Source organism: Falco naumanni, chromosome 8, assembly GCF_017639655.2.
Source record: "Falco naumanni isolate bFalNau1 chromosome 8, bFalNau1.pat, whole genome shotgun sequence".
Lineage (NCBI taxonomy): Eukaryota > Metazoa > Chordata > Aves > Falconiformes > Falconidae > Falco > Falco naumanni.
In genome coordinates this window covers 61,021,410-61,047,122 of record NC_054061.1, presented here as the reverse complement: position 1 = coordinate 61,047,122, position 25,713 = coordinate 61,021,410, and the positions used below count along the sequence as shown (strand labels likewise).

The window sequence follows — 25,713 nt, the reverse complement described above, 5'->3', positions numbered from 1 at the left end:
GACATGAACTTACTATTTGGAATATTGTTCCTCCTCAAGGTGGGTATGTAATTCCAGTAGATGATAATTATGAGTTACATACAATTCAGTGGAAGTTTATAAGGATATATTTAAAATATTAAGCAACGTTCAGAAATAAGACTTTTAAAACATCTGGATAATTAGTTTCATTAAGGTTACATCTCCATTGATACTGCTCTAGCTCTTGCTAACATAAGTCCATCAGCTGATCTTTCTGTGTCACATGCAAATGTGTTAATTAGCCTTATTCATAACTTCCTTTGTTTCTGAGCTGATCAGTGTAAGGAATTATGCCTACATTTTTCATTCCAACGCTAGGGTAAAATCTGCGGAGCTACTGGAGACAGGCTTGCGCAGGGGAAGGGAGGCACTGAAGTCAGTAAGCCTAGTTCCCTACTGCACCGTATCTGTGCAGTGCTGGTCTGTGAAATGGGTCCAGCAAACTGCTATTTCTGGGCTGGAAGGTAAGTTGCCTTGTGACAGGATTTCGCACTCCAGTGTGCACTCCTTTTCCATGAAGAAAGTTACTTCACAGGGCTAAAATCATTCAAATAACAGGTTGAAGGTTTCTGCTCACTAGGAGAAAATTACATGCCCCATGCGGTATTTTTAAAAAACCTCCTATACCTTAAGAGTCACGTTTCATTAATTGGCTGTTATTGCATCTCTTTGAATCATTACAGACCACATCCTGGTACAAGATTCTGCATCAGTAATGTATATATACACGGGAAGTCTGGTGCTGGTGAAAAATGTAGTCAAAATAAATTTATGGGTAGTAAAATTGTTTTGGATGAGAAGAATGCATGCAACTAACTCAAAGTTAAGCCAGGTTTGATTAGTACTACATATTGTAAAACCTGTATTCCAGACAGCTAAGTCAAACCAAGTCAGAACCTGAAAGCTGTTCTGCACCCTTGGTTCTTGGAGCCTACCAGAGAGATTTCTTAAGAAACAGCAGTACCACTTTGTGCTCTATACCGCTAGTCTTACAAGTTCTATTTTCCTGTACTTCTTGACTGCTATTTTCATGTAATACAAGCAAAGCACCTCAAATAACATCCTGTTAACATAAATAAACTTGAATTTAATTTCTTATAGAAGCACAAATTTAGAGTAAATCTTGAATTAACTGATATTCTGGGACAGTGCTATTTCAAGAGGTCCAATAGGAATGGTATTTTGAAATACAGACCCACACTGTGTGAAAACCACATGCCTTTTTCTCTTCCTACATACAGGCAGCTCTGACTCTCACAGAATCAAGCACATACACTGTGCACAGAACAAGAGACATGATGACACAACGGGATGCAATACAAGCATCATTTGCTAAGCAGACTCCTGAAGTCTTGCAGGCAAGCTTCCGAGTGAGCGCTGGCTGCCACTGTACCATCACTTGCACTACCAGGGAAAAAGAAACTCAGTTTCATTCTTTCCAGACCTGGGAAACTCAACCTTAGAGAACTAATTAGACACCCAAAGACACCCTCAGCGGTTAGATAACCTTGGGGGATTTTTCTGGTCCACCAGAAGTTAACCATCTTACCAACAGAAAATTCACTTTCCTGGCCCCATTCCCACACACACTCCCTACAGCTATTTCCACCCACGCTACAGCTCTTTTTAACTGTGTTTAAAAAGCTGAGAGAGAAATGTGCTGCTGCTGCTAGTGCTCCTCCTCCTCAGGTGGGCGGGTTGGTAGCTGGTCAGTTTTCTGCAGCATTTCTCATTGCTGGATGCGTGGGAGGCTGAGAGCAGGAAGAGAAGGAAGCGGTCCTCTTAGGAAGGGAGGCATATTAAAGCAAGTGGGAAGCAAATAGCCCCTTCCCACCTGCACATGTGCAATTATATGCAAATTAAAACCTAACACAATAGATCTGCAAGCAGAGCTTTCCAAGCTGTGGTCCTAAAAGGTATCGAACAGCTTGGGTCTCAAAGCCCAATTCAGGGGTGACCTGATCTCTAGGAAGACAGCATTTTTCACCCACAAAGAACAGACCCGTGGGGAGGGAAGAGGGCGTTCCTTACAGTTATGGTTTTATATGTAGGTGGAGGGTGGTTTGAGGGGAGGAGTGACAGATTGCTTGTGGCAGCAGGGAAGAAAGATGTAGGAGGGTGTTTGCCCAGGGTCCTGTCTAACCTAGGGGGTACTGGCAGGGCGGATGCAGTGCGGGTGGTATGTCTAAGCCAGGGTGGTGGGAGGGGAGGAACCCACTGGTGGATGAACCTCGCTTGGAGCCGCTCTCCCAGCCCCATCGACACGACAGTGTCTGCAGCAGCACCCTGCCACCCCCACACTTTCCCTGGTGCCCTCTGAGGCCAAAAGAAAATGGAAACTACTTCACTCGCACAGTTTCATGATTTGCTTTCATCCTTTTCCAAACACTTACAGCTCCCCACTGATAAAGATGCAAATTAACTGGTAAAAAGAAAAAAAGGGAAAGAGGAAAAAAGGTTGGGTTCCCCCTCCCGCCCCTTTCTTGTTACAGGAGAAATTCACTACTGCTTGCCATTAGTTGTGCCCTCATCCCAAATCTATGACTTCAGATGTTACATGGATGCATTATCTGAAAAATCTCTGACCAAAAGCCCTGAGGAAGGCAGTCTGTTCTAGGATGACTCATGTTACAGATAAAAGCGAAAATTTGCTTCTCCGTATTGCATATGTGTTTCCTGTGTTTCAGAACTTCCCTGGGCTGGCCTATCATTAAAAAGTGGAGAAACAGATAATTTCCTCTTAGTCTACTTCTACTCTCACTGACGTCAATGGAAGACACTCCAGATCTGAGTCTTTAGTACTAGGTGTCCGTGCTGGTGCAAGGAAATTTGGACCCGTGTCATCTGTGGAGGTGTTTTAATGTTTTCAACTGAGAAAAAACAATTTGAGGATTCCTTGTCAGTACAGTAATAACCAGTTAGCAGGGATGAACTGGAAATTTTCCCATTCTGTTCTTCAGGCCTTCACAGACTCATTTTTCCTTAGCCTCATACGCTGTAAGGGATGCACTTACTACCCACACGTAGAGAAATCAGATGCCAGCTGTTAGATCGGCAGAGGAAAAGATTAAATTTACAGCAAGCCTGGATGCAGCAGCACAGGACATGATGAAGTACTTGTACCATTTATTATCTGGTCTTGATGAACTACACTGGGAGCTCTCAGAGGCAAGTAAGTGAAAGACACAAATTAATGATTAATTAGGGGTATATAGGTGGCATACGGAATATAGCTGAGCTGCTCTTGGAATCCTTCTTGGGAGAAAGAGCTCCCACATCCTGAAGTTATATGTTTTTCTGGAAAAGAAACCAAAAAAACCCAGGAACAAAACCTGAAAACATCTGCTCAACTCTGAAGTCCTCCTACAGTCTGCAATTTGTTTTCTCTTTCCAAACCTGCTGAACACACTGCCAGGAAATTTCTCCAAGGGGAGGAATTACAACCTGCCTATCCTTCTCGCTATTGCACTTGCAGTCCCCGAGTTCCTGGCCTGGTTACTAGGAGTGCTGCTCACCCCTAGTATACCCAGTCTCCTGCAGCCCTCTTTCCTAATAGTAGTATCATCCATAAACTCCCAGGTTAAAGGTCATCCCATTCCTGCTTATTCTCATGTGACTCCATTATTTTCACTCTTTTTCCTATTTCTGATTCTTTATTTACTGCCTTTTATTTACTTATTAGAAAACATTTTCATTTTGATATTCCACTCTGCAAAAAGAAAAAAAAATATGGTGTGCAGGAGAACTACTAAACCCCAGGATGGTATCTGAGTTACTTTTTGGACTGGCCTGCAGTCAGTGAATGGCTAGCTGTGAGCAAATTGCAGTTCTCTAACACCTACCACTCCCCTACCCCAAAAACCCCTATAGGTCAATTCAAGTAATCACCAGCATGTTTCAAAAGTAAGAAGAACATTAGGCTCAAGGAAGATGGCTCTTCTTCTTGAAACCAATTTTGAAAAAAAAAGGGAAAGAATTTAAAGAAAACATGAGGCATAAATTCAGTGTCAATACCATGGAAAGAAATCAGTAGCTGTCGCAAGACAATGCTTGCTGTTACTTCATTGCTTACTGAAGAGTAGGTTCCACCCTTGTTCTAAATCAGACATACAGCTGGAAGACAACAAAAAAGGGGTCTACACCATTATTTACACTGAATCTAGGGGTGGAACAGATTAACAGCAGCATAAGATGAATCAGATCACTGACTTCTATTTTGGACTCCAGAAACCGACATCCTATGTAATCATGTCCTGATCACAGCCTTGCCGACATGAAGGTAGAATTTATTAAGAGATTTCCAGGGGTTTCAACCAGCCTCCACCTGTTCTAACCCAAGGTTAGCTTCCACACGCTGATTTCTTCATTTCCACAATGACACTGACAAAAAGATTATCCTATAGAAAGGCTCTGTTCTTGTTTGTCTGTGAAATGTGCAGACTTTCAGACATAGGATATCAAGTACAGAAATGTTACCTGCTTATCAAACTACCCATAATTTGCTTATGCCTAGATGAGAGATGCAGAGTTATCTCATCCTCAAAAATAATTTTTTAAATATAAACCTGAGTAAAGGTTCAGATTTGGCAACGGTGATAATTTGGTGTCGTCTAGACTTGTTTAGATCTAATTGCATGGTACTTGCTGTAAAACAGCGTATAGGGCTGTATTTATTCAAGATGACACCAACAGGCTGCATCTTTGATGATCACATAATCTGTAGGTAAAAGCTGCAATAGTCTGGATTGCCTAATGAATTCTGCAATTAATTCGCAGTAGGCAGTCTCCTGCCTGCAAGAGCACCTCATGTCCTGTTATTTTTTTGTTCACGGTCAACACGACTGAAAACTGAGGCTGCATAATACAGAAATGTTCTGTGTCTTTCTTTGTGCCTATTTAGTTTGATTAAAATTTTTACAACCAAATTTAGTATATTACTGTAACGGAAATGCCAATACAGATGACACTGCTATAAGCAGGGGCTGAATCATTTCTTGAAATGAAGAGCAAGGTTGCCCTCTGGGGACTACTAGAGAAGTGCTTCTGAGAGCTGGGATTTTGGTTTTGGGTGGGTTTTTTTGTTTGGTTTTGGAATTTTTTTTTTTTTGTTCCAGCAAAATAATTTTGCTACAGTGTTTTAAGATTATTATTTTTTTTAATATGAACGTGAATCGGCATAACCCGTGCTACGAATCTGCTGCATTGAGAGAGGATGAAGCTGTATTTCTACCTGATGTGCTGTGTTGTTGTTTATCTCATGGTTCACCATGCTTTTCAGTCTCAGTCTCATGCAGGTGTGTGTCAGCCTAAAAAAATCCGTGGAATGGTCTTAGTAACTGAAATAAAAGTGAATGTAGTACTATCAACTCCTAGCGTGATGACCATAAATTCTCAAACATCTTGATCTTCTAGTTAAAAAAAAAAAAGAAAAAAAAAAAAGGGGCTGTTTTCCCCACTGTAATTTCTGAGCCTGTTTATGCTGAGCACACGCTGTGTTTGAGCTCACAGCTGCCTGTCACTACTGCCAGGGCAGGAACCATACTAGCTGCTTAATCCCTGTTATTTATCTTCTGGGATAACCAGTTTTTGGTGGGATGTTACACTCGGCCAGCCCGCCGAGCATGTGTCAGCAGCCGAGGGCAGCGCAGGTGCGGCTGCAAGTGTAAAGGCTCAGGAGGAGAAACCGGGGGGGGGTGTGTGGGGTGTGAGAAATTAAAAAAGTGGTTTTGCTGCTGAAAACAGTCCGTCAAAACGCAGTTTCAGCCCACAAAGTTCAGCCCCGAAGGTAACGTGGCAAGGCCGGCTCTCCCCGCCTCGGCAGCCGCCCCCGCGGGCGTTACCGCTGCGGTGCGGGCAGCTCCCCTCGGCCTGCCGGCCCAGCCGCGGGCGGGGAGCGGCCCGGGGCAAGGGGAGCCCTTCGCGCAGCCACCGAGCAAGGGGGCCGCAGCCCTGCGTACGCACCCCGTGCCCGCCCGGCTGACCTTCTGCCTCAGTCGCTACGTTGGCTGGAAACGGGCTGCTCGGGGGACGGAGGGCGGCCGCCCCTCAGGGAGACCGGGAGGCGGTGGCAGCCCCCCGATCCGCCCATGCAGCCGGGTCAGGGTGAAGGAAGCGCAGCCCAGCCCGCCGGCCGCTCCCCTGCGCATGCGCTTTATGCCACCCCCGGCGGTCGTACCGGTTACCCGATGACGGCGATCGACCGCGCCGGCTGCCGCCATGGCAGCCCGGGTGCTGAGGCCGCTGCCCAGGTAACGGGGAAGCGGTGGGGGCCGCCCTGAGGCGCGGCCGGGCCTCCCCCGCGCTCCCCGCCGCTGAGAGGATTTCGGTGGCGCCGGCCGCGGCGGGGAAGCGATCCTCGGGAAAGGCCGGTGGTGCTGGGGATCGGAACCCACTGAGCTGGTGTAAAAATGTCATTTAGGCCTAGATTTGCCAGGCCCAGATTAACTTTTCCGTTCTAAAACGAGCGTGTACTTAAAAATTAGTTCAGGACGCCAGGACGTTGGCATGTGACATGTTACTTGGCTGTGTTTTGTGCTCTTAGATAGCCGAAAGGTAAAGTTGCTCGTTAATTCTGATGCAAGCCAGGCAGCTGAAGCCCAGCAAATGCCCTTGTCTTCCTCAATAGAATACAGTGACAATTAATTAATAACAGCCTCATTACTTGAGTAACATGTTCCCAAAATGACCCGGCATCGGTGTCTCCTGTCAGCATTGGAAGCCTGAGCCTTGTCCAAGCTTCTGCATAAACCCTGCGTGAACATATAAGAAGCTTTGGAAATTTACAAGATTTTGACAAGACCTTTTTTTTTTTAAAAAAAAAAAAAATGCTAGTGTTTAAATGGGAAAACATCTTTAAAAGACACACTGCTAAGCATCAACAATTCCCCAAATGCTTTGTCTTATTATTTCCAGGTTCTCCTAACCTGGAATTGAACACATTGAAAACATTAGTATCTGTTATCCATTTCCTAGTAAGCACAGAAGTTTCCAACTGTTTTGATACTCCAATTGTACTATAATTTATTGTTTTTAAAAACAAGAATGTAAAACAATTGTGTTTAGTATTTTTTCTGATAAAGCTTTGCTTTACTCAGCAGCCATATGTTTGGGGGTTGTGTAGCTGGTGTATGCAATCTTTTTAATATTTCTTTTTCAGACTGAAGCCATTCAACAGACTACAACTAATATTACAACATTTGGTAAGAACAGCATCTTATTTGACTGAGTTGGAAACTTCTAGGACTCTGAACTCCCCTGAGATGGACAAGCACATGCAACTTCTAATGTGTCTGCTCATGTGGTTCTGAATGCCATCATTTATTGCTCAGGCATAACGTTGCCCACATCTTTAAGCACTTTATTACAAGTTTATATTATACTGTAAATTAAAGCTTAATTATTTTTGCCTTACCTGCTTTTATAGTTATTTTCTATATTAGCTTCCACATATTTCTTAAATAGCATTCAACTGTGAAGTTGAAATCAATTGTGAAAATAGTTTAAGGATTTGTTTTCTACTGTTAAAAGTTACAGACAAAGCCATGTGTAAATTTGTATTTGGAGTGTCAAAGGCCTGTAGGAACACATGGAATTGTCATTGTTACAATTGTTGCAAGTTACATTGTTGCAAGTATTTTCAGAATGTCAGTTTCAAGGAACCATGGTTTTGTGTATTACTGGTTGGGTTTGGTTTTTTTGTTTGTTTGTTGTTTTTTTTAACAAAAAATATTGTTAAAGAGTGTGTGGCTCAGAAACTTGTCTGAGGATTATTACTCTGAAGGACTCAAACATAAATTGGTTTCAAAAGAACTGTTTGTTAGGGAAATGAAAGTATAACTTTAAGTTCCCACTTGAAGTGGGAAAGCCTTAGCATGCAATTCAAGAGGCATGTTTTATGATCTTAAGTAGTGTGGTTTGAGAATGTATTTCCATAAAAAGTCTTGTATGTTACTCCAAGTATCTAACTGATGACATTTGCTTTATGTATTTGTTTTTGCATGTACAGAAAATGTCTAATCAAATGGATTCGACAGCTGAAGTCTTGTTGGAAAAGAGAGGAGGTGCAGGAATAATAACTTTGAACAGACCCAAGGCTCTCAATGCAGTAAATCTTTCTATGATCCGACAAATTTACCCACAAATAAAGGTTAGTAGCTCTGCTTCAACCCCTCCACTATAGAAACATTATCCAAAACCGATTTTAAAATTCAGTCTGACACTTCCTAGTGTACTGATTTAAAGAATGAAAGTCTGTGTGAGTGCATTGGCCAATGAGCTCAGATTGATAGGATGGGAAAGAACAGACAGTTTCAAGCAAGTTAGAAAGAGGAGAAACAAGCTGTCAGGCAAAGTTAAATATAGTATCTGGATAGATAGACACCCATCTTAAAACCAGAAGTGAATTAAATGCAGGCAGTGCTCAGCATTTATATGTTCCTTTTGGCAACACCCAGCCAGTCAGTCAGCATGCACGAATTCCAGGGTATACGATGGTGTTGCCTCTTGGTTGGGTACATGTTTTGTGGGGAGGCTGTGTGGCTGAAATAAAAGATATGAGCCATTAGGAAGAAAGATGCTGTCAGCATCATTCCTTAAAGAAAAGCTTCATGGATTTACCGGCACTGTTTCTATAAGCTAGTGAAGTACTGTGACATTTTAAGCATGCAAATAATCTTTTTTAATTTAAAGATATTATCACATGCACAAAGTCAAACATATTAGACACCAGTGTGTGTTGAATAGTTGCCTGCCTTTTGGTATTTTGGTAGATGGTTGTGTTGCAAATTTATGCATTCTTTGAAGAACACTTAAAAGAAAGAAATACCTAACCTGTCGTGCTGAGTACTAGGCTTTATTTGAAGCACAACCTTAAAAGGTGGCATGACTTTGAGCACAGTTGCTGGTATACAGAAATATCATGTTTCTCTTTTCATCTTGATACACTTACTTGGATAAGGGGTATATAAGCATAGTTGAAGGTAGGGAAAAAGCCTGTAAAAAGCATCTTTTTCTCAATACCACTGCTGAAGTCTCGTGCCAGTGTATTTAATTCAGGAAAAAACAACAACCCCTCACTGTAGTCTTTGTACCTAGCAAAACATCTGTGCACAAATTGATTTGATCCAGTCCTTGACTAGCATTGATTGCAGTCATTTTGACAAAACCAAACAACAATTTAAATGTAATTTTCCTTACCACACATCTTAGATTTACACAACTTTTATGATTTGGCCTGAAACATCGTTACTGTATCCTCAAGAATATTCCCAGCTTTCTGCCCCAGCACTGTATTCCCACTAGGATTTATGTCAAGTGCTGTTTCAGGGAGCGCTACCTTTCTTCAGAGATTGGGAGCTCTGCTCAGGTGTTTTTCTGAAGTATGTGCGGCAATTTTGCTGATCTCTGATGTCAAGGTTTAGTAGGATGCAGAAGTGGCAGAAAGATATTTAACTCTCAAACTTCAGTTTAAGACAAACTATTTTAAGTATGGTTTGATTTGCTTTTTGAAAAAATAAAATAAGAATTACAGGCAATATACAGAGAAAGCATTTTTTGCACAGAATTTCATCTTACATGGAAACATTTACTTATTTTTAGACTTGGGAGCAAGATCCTGAAACTTTTCTAATAATTATAAAGGGAACTGGAGGCAAAGCTTTTTGTGCTGGGGGTGACATCAGAGGTAAGGACTATAATCATTTAAACATTTGACATCTTGATTTTCTTTATTTGCTGCAACTCAGGTAAACAGAGGCTTGCTACACAGCAGTAAGAGAGATTAGTTGTGCTGGCTTCTTACGACACCTTGATGTGCAGATGCTATTTATTTGTCAGGAGACAGCTGTCAGAACATGGTATAAAGGAGTAAAAATTGGGGTTTTAAGAATAACTGGTCATAGCAGCAAGTCATTCCTAGGGAGAGAGGGATCTTGTCTCTACCTTCACAGATTTTGATTACTAACAACTTCTTTAGAAGAAATTTGAAGGGTCCTAAAAGCTAGATTTGTTGCTATTGGACAATTTGTGTCTGCTCTTTGAGATGGCTAGATACAGAGCTGACAGTGGTGATCAATGTATCTGTGATTATTTTGTAACTATGAACTGTAGGAAGTCTTCACACTAAAAATTAGCAGTTGTTTTAAATTTCAAGTAAACAAGCAGCACAGGTTATTGTTAAATTATGTCCTGCTCAAATTGGCTTCTTAGTTTTAGTATTCACAGTCTCCAGCATAATAAATTGATTCAAATTTGAAACTTTGCATTCATATATAAGTTTGAGCAAGTTTTCTCAAATAAAATAAAGCAGGATTAAGTTGCTGTTTGATTGCCGTAGGAAAAAAAGTTATGTGATACTATTTTTTTTTTACTTGTATTTTCTGTTTATACTTACAGTTAACTTCAGAATTCTTATTTCTTTTAAGCCATCACAGATGCAGGAAAAGTTGGAGGCAGACTGGCACAAGATTTCTTCAGAGAAGAATATATGCTGAACAATGCCATTGGTATGTTTAATAGCAAATTCTGAAACAGTGCAATTCTCATAATAGTGGCTTTGAATGTAAATTCACTTTCTTTCTTTGCTAATCTATAAAGGACTGTGATAACGTAATAGAATTAGTATTATTTTTTTTCACCAAGTTCAATACCAGTAGTGTAACATACCTAATTTTTATACCTCGCATGCAGGATTTCTTTTGTTTACACTATTATGATAGCTACTTTATCGCATCCCATTGTTCTGGGTAGTTATATTTCTGCTACAGATGAATTCAGTCTTAGATGCAGACAGTGCAGTTCTGCACCAAGTATCATTGATCTGCTTCAAAGAAGACCTGAGATAAAAACAGATCTACAGAAAATCATTAATATTCAGTTAGTAAGCAGAAGACCAAATTATATTAAAGCTTTCCATTTAAATAAACTGCATAAATGAATGCTCAAGCTAGGAGTTAACTGCCTTAGTTTATTGCAAAGAACCTAGGAGTATGTGGTCTTAGAATAACTAACAGCAAAGACACTAGGTAAAGTTTACTGGGGTAAAAGACATTAAGAAAGGGTATGGATTCTTTAGGGTGAAAATCAAGAGTTGAATGTTTTGGTGAGAAGAAACTTCTCCAAACATACTTTAATTGAATACAGTTTAAGTTTATAAACATTGTATCCAGTGTCATACACAGTCACTACAGGAAGAGGTGAACATGCTGGGTATCAACTTAGATTACTCTCACTCCAATAACTCTATGCTTTTCTGTTAATTTCTGAAAAGTTATTTTTACTTTGTTTGACACAGGTTCCGGTTTTAGTATGTTTGTTACATACCTTTCTTGCCTTCATCAAGAAATATAGTTGGTTTCATGTACTTGGGAAAAACTAGTATTACCATGGCAATTGAACTAGATGATTGTTGGAGGTCCCTTCCAACTGAAATGTTCTAGTCTATTCAAATATTTCAAGGGCACATACTTTAAGTCTGGGGTTGTTTTCTTTTTTTAAATGATTAGGGTGTTCTATGCCTATAATGCATGTAATTACAAAACCTAGATTTTTGATAACTTTGGTGTGTTTGTGTTCCTTTAAAATTGAGATTTCTGTTAAAAAGATTTATTTACACCTTGCATTTTACAACTTAAAATACACAGGGGTGCTGCTTTCACAGCATTTGCTATTGGAGTAGCATGCTTCTATAGAAATTCAGTTCAAAGACTAGCATCTAGAGCCCATGCATTAGCTTCTATGCTTGTGTAAGAACAAAGATAAAAATGCAATGCTGTGATATTTTCTACCTACTAATGTGAAGGACTGAATTGCCTTTTGAAATAGTTGTTTTAAATAGGGATCTACGGTTGCTGTGGGGAAGCTAGTAACATGATTGCAGCAAAACCCCCGTATCAGCAATCTGAACTTTAAGTCTGACCTGAAAACACTGAATACAGGGCAGCAGTTTCATTCACAGTGAACTTCTCTTTCCATGAAATGGCAATTGAAAGCACCAGGTCTTTAGTTTTATGCCTTCTAAAGGCACCAGGAGTTAAAGTTGATAGATAAAAGTATGGTACTTTAGGGTGTTATCATCTCGACCTGCCTGCACCACATTCAGGGTTTTAACATGCAACAGAGTTTGCAAGACAGAACACATTTGTGTTGCAGTAGTTCATAGTCACATTTTGGCTGAAACTACCAACATATCTGGCTTCGTAGTAAAGTACACACACTGTGCTGGTAATCCAGGCTGTGAGGTGGGGGGGAAATGGCAACTGTTGTGTCCCAGTGTCCTACAAAGCCATTTATAATAGCCAGATGTGGCTAGATTGTCAGATACTCACGTACGAAACAATCTGACATTTGATGGTTGCATAATGTTCTCTTACAGCACTCGGATGCAGTAAGTAACTGATGCTTCATTTCATTACTTAAGAATTACATGAAGTACCTTCATTGTATATTGATATTTTACAGCTTAATTTACCATTTATTTTCTGTTGCTCTTGCTGAAGTAAGACATGGGGAAGTGTCATGTATACCATGAGTCCACTCTTTTTTTGGGGAGAAAAAAAAAGGACTTTTTTTTTTTACAGGCACTTGCAAGAAACCATATGTGGCACTTATCGATGGCATTACAATGGGAGGGGTAAGTTCTTTGGCATGATATCTGATATGATTTGTTTTAAAGTAACGTAATACTCTACTTGAATGAAGCATGCACATGGCATTTCAAACAATTCAAGAACAAGCATTGTAATCTGAACCTTTGTCTCTTGCTTCTCAGGGTAGACTGCTGCTCTTCTAGTGCTTCTGCTGTTCTTTGATAGCTAGTGCAAGTGCTTTCTCTGAAGATCTGGTGACTGTGTTGAGAAAAAGAGCAGTTGTGTCACTGTAGGAAACACCTCTCATGTTTTCAGAATACTGAAGTGTCAGTTTGTACATCATACAAGAACTGAAAAGAATTTTCCATTCAAAGTGTATTAAGAAATAGAACTATATAAAAATACAATTAAAGGAGAGTGTTTTGAAAAATTGGAAAAATATCATTCTAAGCTATATTTTTAACAGACATTCATTAGTTCTGTATTTTTCCAATAAATAATCTTGAAATGGATCTACTTTCTCACCTCTGCAGTGCTTCTAAAACATGAGTTGTACGGTCCTGGTTCCCTCCACCCTGCCAAGGCTACACCTTACTACTAAAGCAACATGGAGAAGACTCCATAACACTGCTAGTTAGACTCAATGCTAATAATTGTTGCAGCAATTGTTGGATCTAAACACCATGAGTAGGTAGTTAAGAGGGTAATACCATGCTTTTCTACATGCTAAAATACTGTTCTCTTCAGTTTGACATGTTGGCTATATTTGCACCATAGCATGGAGTAGAAGACAATAATCTTAAGATATTTTGAACAATGAGTTTGACAGTGAAGTCTGTCTGATGTATTGTCACTTCAGTTTATATTGTTTTCTTGCACATCAGTATGGTATGGGTGTACAGTCTATTTAAATTAACTTTGTCAAAGACAGCATGCAAGAAGTGGAACACTACATGACTCTTGCCTTTCCATCTTTCCTTACACATTTAATTTTGTCTGTTTTCATTGTGATCTAAACATGTAATAGCTCTCTTCTTTGCTTCTCTGCTACCAAGCCCCAAAGATCTCACCTAGATAGCCATTGTTTCCCCCCTGTCTAGTATACATAAATTTTTCCAGCATAAAGGGGACTAGTTTTGTACTCTTCTTGTTGGAAAAGGTTTTATTGAACAGAGACCTGAAGATTTGTGAGCAAGAGATAGGGAGTCCATTGCTTTTACAGAGTTTTGAATAATAGCAGGGATAGCTGTGAAAAAGCAACGCTGCCCAGCAGCTGATGCCTTTTTTAGAGCTCCTATAGATTGCTCATTACATGATTGTGGCCTAAGCATAGATAGAATTTTGCCTTTGAAAGGAGCTTTTTTTTTTTTGGACTGAAAAGAGCATAACAGAGTCAGATGATCCTGCATCACTAGGATTCTGTATTACTTTTCTTTCTTTTAAAGGGCTTTTAGAAGACAGCAGTTAGGCTGAAACTTTAATTGGATACCCACATTTTAATATAGGATACCCAAATTTCAGTGGGACCTTGATAGAGTTGAACTGTCATTTGAGTTTGAATAACAATTTACCTGCTTATCCTGTTTGATGATTCTGGTAGCAGTTATCTTCATTTGAGGGTAGGGGACCTAGATTTTGATTGAGCAAGTACACAGCCTAAATTAGGGGAACAAGCAGGTTGGCTTCAAGTTCCAGACTACTTTTAAAAGTGGGGGGTTTGTTTGTTTTTTAACCTTGAGTGCTATTTAATTTGCACTTGTTAATACAGCTTCAGTTTATTCTGAGATAATGTCCTTCCTTCCCCCCTCCTCCCATTGGCAGTACATGGAAGTATCTGCTGATAATTAACAAAGGTCAGCAGTAATACTTCTCAATGATGATAATTTTTTGTGTGTTTTATGTTAGTTTGGAGTTGTCTTTTACACTTTTCCTTGCAATGACCTCCCTGTCTGTAAGATCTGTTTTGATTCCTCTAAATGGACCAGTGCTTACATAGGGAAAGTGCATTAGCTGCCATCTTTCCCCCACCCTCTTCTCTCACCATTTTCAACATTGGGAGTCTCATCACAACTGACCTTAACAAAACTTAAGGCTTGCAGCACTGTTGCCTGTTGTTGTACAACTAGGTTCACTGCAGATGGATTTTATAGATTAAATCCTCTAGAACTGCCCTTGAGTTTGTTATGGTCATACTGTTACCTTGTTCTGCTTGCTGTATGGAAGTAGTCTGTCCTACCGTAATTATTCACTAGAACTGCATTCATACAAAGGAGTTATTCTGTTCATGGTATAGTGAGATACCTTTGTTTTAAGTCACTCAGATGCTAGGTTCTATGTTTATAACACAGTCAGGTCATATTTCATCTATTTCATATGCTCAAGATCTGAGCATACGAGCTCATAACCCTATGAGTTAGTGGGAGCTAGAAACACTTGTCAATTACAAACTACAGAAAATGCCTTTTAAAAAAAAATTACATTCAAGCCCTTGACTTTAGAAGCAAGTGGTTTTAGCTTGGGCTTAAAAATCACAGGATATCTCTTAAATTCTGCAATTTCACTATAGACCATTTATCTATGAATGAAAATGCAAGCAAGTCAATTTCAACCTTGCTCAAAAAAAGCAGCACTACGCACATCAAGTGCTCTGTTGTTCTAATTTAACATAAAATTCGTACAAGTGTATTAGAAACACAGTTGTTATGTGCTCAGATAGTAAGAATTGCTACTGCTGCACAGATACTATAGATTTGTGATTTGGAAAAAAAAAAAAATAAAATAATGAACTGGTTCCACTTCAGCATTGCTGGCTAAAGGCTGGTAGGTGGCTTACTGGAGAGCTTAATTAGCCAACAGATGGGGCTGTGGAGCTTGTTTTCTGCACCTTCTCGTCTATGCTCCCGTGGTTCGTCAAAAATTGATATTCAATATAAGTCATAGAAAATACATCTTTAATTTTTTTTTTTGTACTTATTCAGAACAGTAATTTCAAGTGATAAGGATGTTTGATGAAGGAAAGATGACTGCGTTTTACTAAAAAAAATAGTGAAACAAGTTATAAACACCACATCTACTGGTAAAGGGCATATACTGTTGAAGGGAACACTGAGCATGTATTCTCATGTTGCTGGACACTATTATTCAGATTATTTTAGTTCTGTCTATCTAATCTATCCATAGATTTTTATTTCCTTGAAATGAAATACCTGAATAGTAGACAAGAAATGCAGAGTATTTAAACATACTTTTTAAAAAAAAATAATACTATGTTCTGTAAATGAGGTCCTAAGTTTGGGCTTTTGGTTCTAGAAAAGTCTCAATCTTTTCCTGAGTTCTTTGGAGATGAATAGAAGCATGCTTTATAAGCTCAGTCTAAATCTATGGTTTTAAATAGGGTTTTGGCACAAAATGTGCATCAGATGCTCTAATAGACTAAAAGGATTAATAAAAATGTATTTCAAACTTGCTTCAGACCAAATAAAGTACCCTAGACAGATCTGAGTGGTGGCTTTTGGATGATTGGGTTAAAATTCAAGGCAAATATTTGACAGAAAAAAACATAAATACAGAGCATATATTTTGGAAGTTAATGGACATGTTCCAGGTCACTGGACTAACTTCACGTAAAGCATACTTAAAACTTTAGTAGCATATTGCCAAATCAGAAGTACATAATTTTCAGGAGCAAAGACCATTGCTTCTAGTTTAGGAGGAATCTGTGACAGCATATACAAAGTACCTTCTTCCTTAGTATCACATCCTAGAGCATGCATGATTTAGAAACTTCCTGAGCCAGGCTTTATTTCAGAACCAAAATGTTAAATAACCATAAGTAATCACACTCACCCCTGTATTCATCTAGTATTTTTTGATATTAAGTAGGCTTGGTCTTCAGAAACGCCTGTGGCGATCAGTTTCACTGTTGCATTTTATGCTTTGTGAGAAGAAATTTGCTGCTGTTTCAGGCCTGTTGTCTAGTATTATTGAATGCTTATGTGTTTAAGTATTAACGAGGACAAAATAGACCCCAAAATAGTTATTCTTTTACATATGAGTAAAGACTGGTTCTCAAATATAGGAATTCTTGGCTTTGGACAATTAATTACTCAGGGTAATTCTTTTGCACTGGAAGTAGGGTTAAATATAGCTAGATGATTGCTTAGCAGGTTTTCACTGAATGCATTTAGAACTCTTCAACAGCAGAAATTATGTTTTTTCTAGATATTCCATCCGAGTGTTTAGTTATTGTTTCCAGTTAAGAATCCCTAGCATTGAATGTAAGTCTTTAGCAGGCATGTCTTAGTCACAGATCTCTAAGAACATTTTGAGGCACTTGCATTCCTTGCTCCTAGCTATCTCTCTTTAATAGGGATAAGGGTAGTTATTCAGCCTTTACTATAGATTAAGTCTCTTGGTCTTCTTGCAGTTCTCTGGAATCTCTCCAATTTGTGTACTTTACAGTTTGTTACCAGAGATTAGACAACATTTCAGCTGGAGGATTCATCAGCACCAAGTAGAGCAGAATAATTATCCTCCATATATTACAGAGATACTCTCACAAACAGCCCATGTAAATTGCAGGTTCTCAAAGCATCCAATGCTGGCAGGCCACTGCTTCTAATTATTCTTAAAACTTATTAGTCTTACCTCTCTCCTCCTTGCGTAACATAAACTTTCATCACAGTACATTTCTTTATCACTTACCTTTTTACCAATTTTTAAATCTTCTTCCTTGAACAGAACTTGTTTGTCAAAGAGTCAGTCTTTTGGAGCTACCCTTTTCCCCAAAGACTACAAGGAAAAGAAAAAATAGTACTCATTTTCTCCTTCAAGAAACTGAAGTGCCATATCAACTGGCATTGCCTTTTATAGCTCCACCACATCAGGCTGATTAGGCTTCCCAGGTGTATTGGATCCAGGCTGACTGGGTACACATCAGCCCTTTGGTGCCTGCTGGTAGAGACTCTGCTGTAGCATGATACCTAAAGTAGTTCTCTTGGCAGCAGCATTGTGTTATTATTTGGTGTAAGTTCGCAGTCACTAGAGACCTCTGAAAAATGTCTAGGCATTTGTTCCGTAGAAAACATACCTGTAGTCTCTGCATTTGATTTTGCTTTCTTAAGCGTAGTTCTTTTTCATGTCATTAGTTTCTACCTGATTTCCAAAGTGAGATGGTTTTGAATTCTGATCTTGCCCTTCAGAGTGTTTGCCATCCAAAGAAGTAATCTGTAAATTAGAGAAATCCTTGTTATTTCATCATCCAAGCAGATAATGAAAATACCAAATAAAACTTCATTAACAATTGACTTCTGGATGACCTCAGCTAGGGTGCCTGCTCAGTTTGATTGCAGACTGATGGTAACTCTTAACATGCTTTCAGATGATTGTGCCCTCCATTTCATAGTGATATCATCCAGGCTGTTTCCCTGGTTTTATTTATGACACGAAACTATGCTGTGTATGGGGAAGCAACAGAAACTTTGCAGTTCAAAAGATGAAGCTTTTTCAGAATGCTGCTCGCTGAATGACAATGTCATTTTAACCAGGGGGTTTTGTAGGGGTTCCAGAGAAACAGATACAGCCAAGTTCCTGAACCTGCTCTGTGGTTTGGAAATACTCCTTCTGTTGTGCATCTAACCGAGCTTCCCTTCTGGATGCAGATTCAGAATTACTGCATCTTTTTATGTAGAGAAGTGAACTAGAGTACCTAGTATTTCGGTTTAATTCTTTTTTATGTTAGTGCCACTTTCAGCAAAAAATTACAGAGGCTAACTTTGTTAGAGGAATCTGACTTCCCTTGTAAATTAGCTCTCAGGACTTGATATGTAGGTCTTTAAGGCAGAAATTTGCTTAGTTGAAGTTTGCATCTCCCCTCTGTAATTATTCTCTGTTGCATCATGTACAGTCCATTTGTCTTAGTAGGGGTTTAAGGAGAATGTGACTTTTGGAGAAGGATGATATTTTAACTCTCTTCAGGAAAAAGTAGAATGCTTCTCTGTTTTAAGCTTTTATTCTGCTTTAATCAATGAAGACATCAACATTTTATTTAATAATTTTCTGGAGGGAGTTTGCAGTGTTTTATTTCAATATTAGTCTGGCATATTTGTGAAATTTTACCTGGCAACATTCTGAAAAAGTTTTATAGTTATAAAAGTTTGTTCAGTAATGTTTGCTCTATTTTCAGTGTTAACTATAATAATGTTCTGAGACCTATGGAGACAGAGTTGATACATCAGATGTGTAAATTTTCTTGGTAGCAAAGTTCCTCAGTAGGTGAAAGTAAATGCCTGACATACCAAATATTAGATTAACTACAAGTGCTGGTGAAATCAATCAGCAGTTTTTGAAAATAGTTTAAAAAAAATAATTAGTCCTCTGTGCTCTTGTGTGTGTTTAGGGATATTTGCTGCCAAAAAATACATGTTGTCATGTCACAATAGGAATTGGCCTACTTATGGTTGCCCCATATGGAAAAAAAACATATTCGCTTATTTCTTAGCAGTTTGAGGTTTTTACATGGAATAAATAGCTGAAAGCTGCTGGGGAATATGAAGTTGTTTTTTTTCAGGAATCAGTGTTTATGATATAAGTGATTCTCAATCACAGCAATAAGAATTATGTGAAAAGAAGGCCAGTTCTTGAAATGAAGGAATTTCTTACAAGGAGAGGTAAAGTAAATTTTCAGGAGTATTTTTAGGGGTATTTTTACACTTAGCGCTGCTTGCATGTAATTTAAACTGTAACATTTTTTTCTAATGCTTGTTTTAATGGAAAAAAACATATTAAAAGTTTTCCAATTCAATATTCAAAATATCAGCTGAATCTTGCATTTTTCTAAACTACTTAAATTGAAATGTTATTGAGGTGAAGGTGTTCAGTCAGTATTTTGCTTACTTAATGTATTGGTGATTTATTACAATGTCTGTATGTTACTTTATGTAACATATTGCCTGTATGAGAGTGCTCTGACAGATCTGGACCACGTTCATCAAAGAAAATGAGGGCTTAGATAAACAAACAGTACAAGTTTAAGAGAGTTTACTGAGACTAGAAATGTAATTTATAGCAAACACTTTCCAACAGCTGAATTAGTATGTTTTCTTGAACGATGTTGTCAGAGGCTTGGTACAATAACCATGTGGATTCAACCAATATAGTTGCAGACGTCTAAACTTACACTTTAGCAGGATTTGGTCAGTAGTTCTTATTACATTAATATTTCTTATCAAGTAAATTGGTAGTGATGTCATGAGCAGCTTGTACGTTATACATTGTAGTCAATAGAATCGATAGAGTTCCAGTACACAACAGAGCTGGAGTTGAGCAATAGCTCTTTATCCTGCCCCATTTTTATCCAGATGGTGTGGCTGTAACTCTTTAGGAATGCTCCTTTCACTACCAACATATATATAAAATTTCTGGCATACGTTTGCAAATAAAATTTTTTCCTTATTTCTTCCAAAATATGTTTTAAAAAAGTGCACATCAATACTGATTTTTAAATTAAATATTTGTAAAATGGAATTATTTGGTTTTTTGATTGCCTGTTGTTCTGTAGCCAGACCTAAGCAGCATAAGGAAAAACATACCCTTTCTGGATGCTGCAGATTAAAAATACAAATAAAATTCTTTATTCCCGGGCTTCATGAGTTAGCCTCTGAGTTACAGCTAGTTGGACTGCTGCAGTAGGTAGGAGGAGGAAAAGGAGGGAACATCTCAAAGAGTCAGTGCTCCACAGCCTGAATCTGCCCACTACTAAAGCCAGTTCCCAGTGATGTAAAAGTAGGAAAGAAGGGTCTGTGCTCGCTCTCTGCCGTTTGTGGGTATGGGCATGTACGCAGGCAGAGTCTTTCCTTCTGGACAAGTTTCCTGGCATTGCTGTCTATCTTTGCTTGCAGACTAGTGAAACAATTTCATTGTGAACGTAACATTGGATGTTCGCCTGTCTTTTTCCATAAAAAAAGCATTTAAATAAAAGTTGTGAGTCTGTATCTAAACCCAAAGTTAAAATCTTGTGAACCACTGAATATTGGCATTTCAGTATGTTTAGCTGAAGTAACTGAAGACCAAAAGAGAAAGGTGGGAAGTGTAAAGACAACTGATGGCTTTACTTCATCATGAACTCACTTGAACTATGAGCTGTTAATAGAGAATCTGCAGAAAAAGAAGGCAGACAGATATGATAGGCTGCAATAATTGCAGCTGCTGTGTAAATGCTTAACTTTGTTAGGTGTCTTCTGTTATTCCTCAAGCATATAAAATATAATGGTGCAGAAGCTCCCTGTTTTCCTCCATGATGTTATATGTCTTTCCATCTGTTTTATTTATTTGATTTTAGGATGTATTCATGTAAGTTGTGTGCATATGTGTTTTGTACAGAGGTGTAGATAGCAGCATTGAGATTATCATTCAAAAACTAGGAAACGTGAGAATTAACTGTATCTGTAAATACCACTTTTTAAACACCATATCTGTAAAAACACTTTTTTTTTTTTTAATTAGAGGAGTGTGCATTCATGAAGTGCATGGGTGGATATCGCTCACAGAACAAACAGCTATTCATTTGTTGTTTGGTGTGTGGTGTAAATTTTATGGCAAATTAAGGAAATTCTGCTTATTATTAATGTATGTATATACTTACAATGTACTTTGGGTGACTAACTGCAGCATATAAAAGTTCATGAAAAATTACTAATTTACATATCATATGGACATTATTACCACTTTAACCATCTTTTACAGCTAGCAAACTGGAACTTAAAAATGTCAGTGCTTTTTCAGACTTCTGATTCTTCTTTTTCTTCCTTTCTATAAATATGTCATGTCTCTTGTCAGTCATCATGCTCTGAAACTTGAACATCTTTGGTTTTGCTTTAATTTATGCTCTAAAATCTGCCCTGAAGTAAAAGTAATTGTCATACTAAACCTAGATAAGCTGCTTTCCGATTCTCTCTTCTTCGCCCCCTCCCTCTGGAAACTCATGCATGTGTACCACATAGGAGTTAGCGGCCTGTTTTGTTGCCAATGCTTCAAAGCTGAAGTCAGTTTTTACTATAAAATAGAATACAGATTTTGCAAGTAGTTATTTGTTGTACTTTGAAACAAACGTTTGTAAGGCTGACTTGTGTACCACTTAGCTTTTGTAATATAGGATATTGAAAACAATGCTGAGGCAATACTAAGAAAGGATTCACTCTTTGCTGATGTTACAGTATATTTACCATCTGGCACGTTAGTCTCTCTGCTAAGCTCCTGCGTGTGGTTCTAGGGACAAATGGTGCACTTCATTTTGTAGCTAATCGGACTATAATATCAGCAGCTCTTGACATCAACAAAAAATAACTACTGAATGTTCTCCGATTTGCATGTGATGTTAGTCCCCAAAGGGCTTATCATAAAGCACTGTCTTGAAAACAAGCATTTTAAATTGTGGGTCAGTACTGGTGCACTAAGTAAAACTCCTCTCCCAACTCTGCAATGGCTGAGCTGTTTAATGCACACTACAAAAAGGAATAGATGCCACTGTTTTACACTCAGAAAAGGCAGGCAGACTTCCTGAATAGACGTTGTACAGATTATAATCGGCATTATACAATCATACTGCACTTAGTATGTTAGAATTACAGAATAACTGTTCGCATTCTTGTGCAACGACATCACAGAGCGAACATCACTTGTCTACTCTGAAACTAAAGGTGAAATTCTAAGCTATGCTTTCTAGATTATTACTTTTTCCTGAAACCTGCGTATGCTTGAAGGAGGTTTTATTCGTGCCTTCATGGAAGGCTTTCCTACTTACCCATGTGCTGTTGACTGTCATTGCAGAGATTTTTGCAGGCTTCTGCACTGATTTGTTCTTTCCATTTAACACCAGACTCTTTCTTGCTAACAGTTCCACTATGTTTCTCTAGTTCTAGGCCTTCATGTAGATGCCTAGTCTTAAACTGAGCATTATCTCATTTTTACCCTCTCCTTCCTTTTATTATAGATCAAGGAGAAAAAGTTCTGAAAAGAATTATCTTTGGCTGCCTCTCCATCCTTTCATATTTCTGCTATTTTTTATCATTTCCGGAAGAATGTGAATGCTCATTTTCTCCTTGAGTTAGTTTTGATCTGTTTTATACTTTATAAGCACTTTTTCCTGAGAAATGGAACATCATTACAAAATCCCCTTGATTCACTCCTGTCATCCCAAATCACTGTGCCCCTGTTTAAATAAAGTTCTATTGCATGTGTCTGTCTTTAAGAACAAGAAGCATTTCTTCATTTTTGAGGTAAAACCTAAAAGTTTAGTTATGCATTGTTACAAGTTGCCAGAATGGGTTCCCTCCCACTTGCCTACCCTCCCTGCAGACGTTAAGATGCGGGGAGTTGTACGTACAGATTTCTTGTGGTAGCTGCATTTTTAGGTGACAGAGGGACAAAGGGACAGAGCTTGTCTTCCAAAATTTTAGAAATAGTAAAAAACCCCACACTTTCTGTCTTTTTATGAACATACCTGATTGGTGATGTATAGGGAAACACTGAGGAGCAACACTGGGGAAAAAAGAATGCTTTCGAATTTAACACTAGAAAAAGTTTCACTTGCTAGTAATTTATTACTTTTGCTATAGGCTTTTCAGATCTAAGTCTTCTTACATCTTCTCTTTTCTTTCTGTTGCAGCAGAAGTCTTGTGTCCATAAAAACCTCTGCTTCCTCTAACATGAAGGAGAATTTAACAGCCATAGCTGACTGTTGGTGCCAGGAAGTTTTTGTAGGCTTACTAAATGTGAGTCTTAGAAAGTAATACGCAGCAGTGAAAAAGAAACAAGGAAAACGTTCTTAATTGTGGAAATGAGTTGTTTCAGAAAATTGTGAGTAATCAGGAATTTTTGGTAGAGGTTTTTGCATCATGGTTGTCAAGCCACAGTGTCTGTGGGCCAGACTGGACCATGAGACCAAACTGTCCAACCTGCTGCTTTTTGCCTTGGGGGGGGCAGCGTAATGGGAAGGGAGGACATGAACCTGCAGGCACTCAGTCCCTGCGGCAAAGGCACGTGTTTAACTGCCACCGTGGCTTCTGTATGGTCTGCCTGCTGGGACTGCAACACTAGTGTGGGTGCTCACTGTCAGAAGACTGGATTAGTCCCTCTGGATTACACAGGGGAAATACACAGCTCTTGCACATACTGACCCTAATAAAAATGGTTTGAGATCATTGATAAGTTTTGGCTGGTAGTAGAAGAATCAAAACAGGGCTTTTAAAAAATCAATCTAAATTCCTTTGACAAAGGGCACTCATTGTAGAAGCATTGCTGCACAGAATGGCCTATGGAGTTTTTTTCCCCGGGTTTCACTGTAAGAAAAACCTAACGTAAATTATTACTCTTAATGTAGTTGGATAAATTTGTGTAAACAATTTGGGCTCAGGAGAAGACTAAAGTTTCAGGTATTGTTACAGATAATCTACCTCCAGTCAGCCTATTGTGCTGCTGTACGTCTGTAAGAATTTGGGCTGAGAATCTCTAATACATAATCAGTTTGTGGAAATTAATATTTTATATTTATATTACATTAATATTTTATGTTTTAAAATACCACATTAAATTATTTAAAAGTTCAAAAAAGCACTGTTTTTTAATGATATTTTTTTAAATACTGGTATAGACTTGATTTATATGTCATTAACCAAAGAAAGTGATATTCTTAGTCCAGATTGATCTCTTACGCTGCATTGCTCTGGTTCACTACATCATCTTGTCTGTTAGCATCTACAGATAAAAATGGATTATACTCTTTGGAATGGTCCATAACATTAATGATGACCAAAGATTAATTTTGATTCAGTTTAAGATTTGCTGTGCCTGGATGCAGGGGGTAATACTCTTACATCAGTGATTTTTGATCTAACATAGCTATAAAGCTCCTGCTACTTCCTGAATCAATTCCACTCACTTACTTTGCCAACTAATGCTTTTGGAAACATTTTTGCTGTACCTCAGCTATTTTTACACATCAGTGTTCAGATATATTGTTGTGTTATGCTCAGTTTGTTTGTCAATTGCCACATTTCTTTTGTGGTTCTAGCCTTACCAGGAACTGCATTCTTATGCAGTTATAAAAATGAGTCTAATTACTGGATATGAACTGTTACCACAGGACTTTCACTGTAGACAATATTAATGTCGGTATTATCATAAAGCTGTTTGCTTGAACAGCTGAAAATTCTTTATCAGCCTAGTGAAGATGATACAAGCAATGTTCCTGAAGGCCTTTTCTGTTTGTATGTCTTTTACTCTGTTGCTTGTGCTTTCCTAGGCAGTGATTCCTTTACAATCTGAGTTAGGTTATTTAGTAAATAGAAAAGTGTGATTTATGATTTCGCTGTGACACAGATCTGCTTTTCTGTATGTGAACAGATGTTTACGCATGTCATTCAGAAAGGGCATCTTTATTTTGTTCTGCATGATTCTCTGTTGTGGTGGCCCTCAATTTGTTAATAGCTTCCCTAGATGTGATGAGTTACTAATATGGGTCATTCTCAATTTAAGACAATACGGCCTTCTGGCTACAACTTCACTTTTAAGATTTATGGTAGCTGTGTTCTATTTCTCTATCTATCAGTAATTTGCATTTTATTTTTCATTAGAAAAATACTTTTAATAGGGTTCTGTATTCATCATGAGAACAAAAATGGAAATAAATGATAAGTTTTATATACACAGTCACCTAATGGCTTTTGAAATATGGGATTGAGTAGAAAATCATGTGTATGGGATGTAAAATTCAGATACTTTACTGGCTTTTGCAGAAGCTTGTTGAGAAATTCAGACTGAGCTGCCTGTAATATTTTCTGCTTCCTTGAGGTGCACTGAGTCTAATGGTCTAGCTGTTACACACTGTTTTAAAGATTAATATCTTAATATCCATGTAGTAATAAATCTTTTTAACCAAACACCTTCATAGCCAATCTACCTCGAGTAAAACACTGTCAGACCACCATTTGTGCTCTTATCTATGTTTTTGATTAATTTGTAAATAAACCCTACAGAAAGATTGTTCATATTATTGCTTGTTAATTTCTTAACTTTTAACTTCTAGTCTCATTCTTTAAGTATCCTTTACAAA

General features: G+C 38.4%; 2 protein-coding genes across 4 annotated transcripts in view; one reads left to right on the top strand and one right to left on the bottom strand.

The window, feature by feature from the left end:
• The window catches only part of MFSD6 (major facilitator superfamily domain containing 6), a 48,966-nt gene extending 42,841 nt beyond the window's left edge, over positions 1 to 6,125 (bottom strand). The window contains exons 1-2 of one of the 2 annotated variants that reach the window (XM_040603052.1): positions 6,003 to 6,125; positions 5,252 to 5,327 (exon numbers count right to left, since the gene is read on the bottom strand). The gene's annotated coding sequence lies outside the window, so the exon portion shown is untranslated. The remainder of the gene's footprint in view (positions 1 to 5,251; positions 5,328 to 6,002) is intronic. The other variant, XM_040603053.1, reaches the window with a different exon arrangement.
• Positions 6,126 to 6,141: 16 nt separating this feature from the next.
• The window catches only part of HIBCH (3-hydroxyisobutyryl-CoA hydrolase), a 43,653-nt gene continuing 24,081 nt past the window's right edge, over positions 6,142 to 25,713 (top strand). For both annotated transcript variants that reach the window (XM_040603059.1, XM_040603060.1), the window contains exons 1-6: positions 6,142 to 6,269; positions 7,178 to 7,220; positions 8,027 to 8,167; positions 9,619 to 9,703; positions 10,443 to 10,523; positions 12,597 to 12,649. In XM_040603059.1, the coding sequence (XP_040458993.1) occupies positions 6,238 to 6,269; positions 7,178 to 7,220; positions 8,027 to 8,167; positions 9,619 to 9,703; positions 10,443 to 10,523; positions 12,597 to 12,649 (435 nt within the window). In that variant the 5' untranslated portion in view covers positions 6,142 to 6,237. The remainder of the gene's footprint in view (positions 6,270 to 7,177; positions 7,221 to 8,026; positions 8,168 to 9,618; positions 9,704 to 10,442; positions 10,524 to 12,596; positions 12,650 to 25,713) is intronic.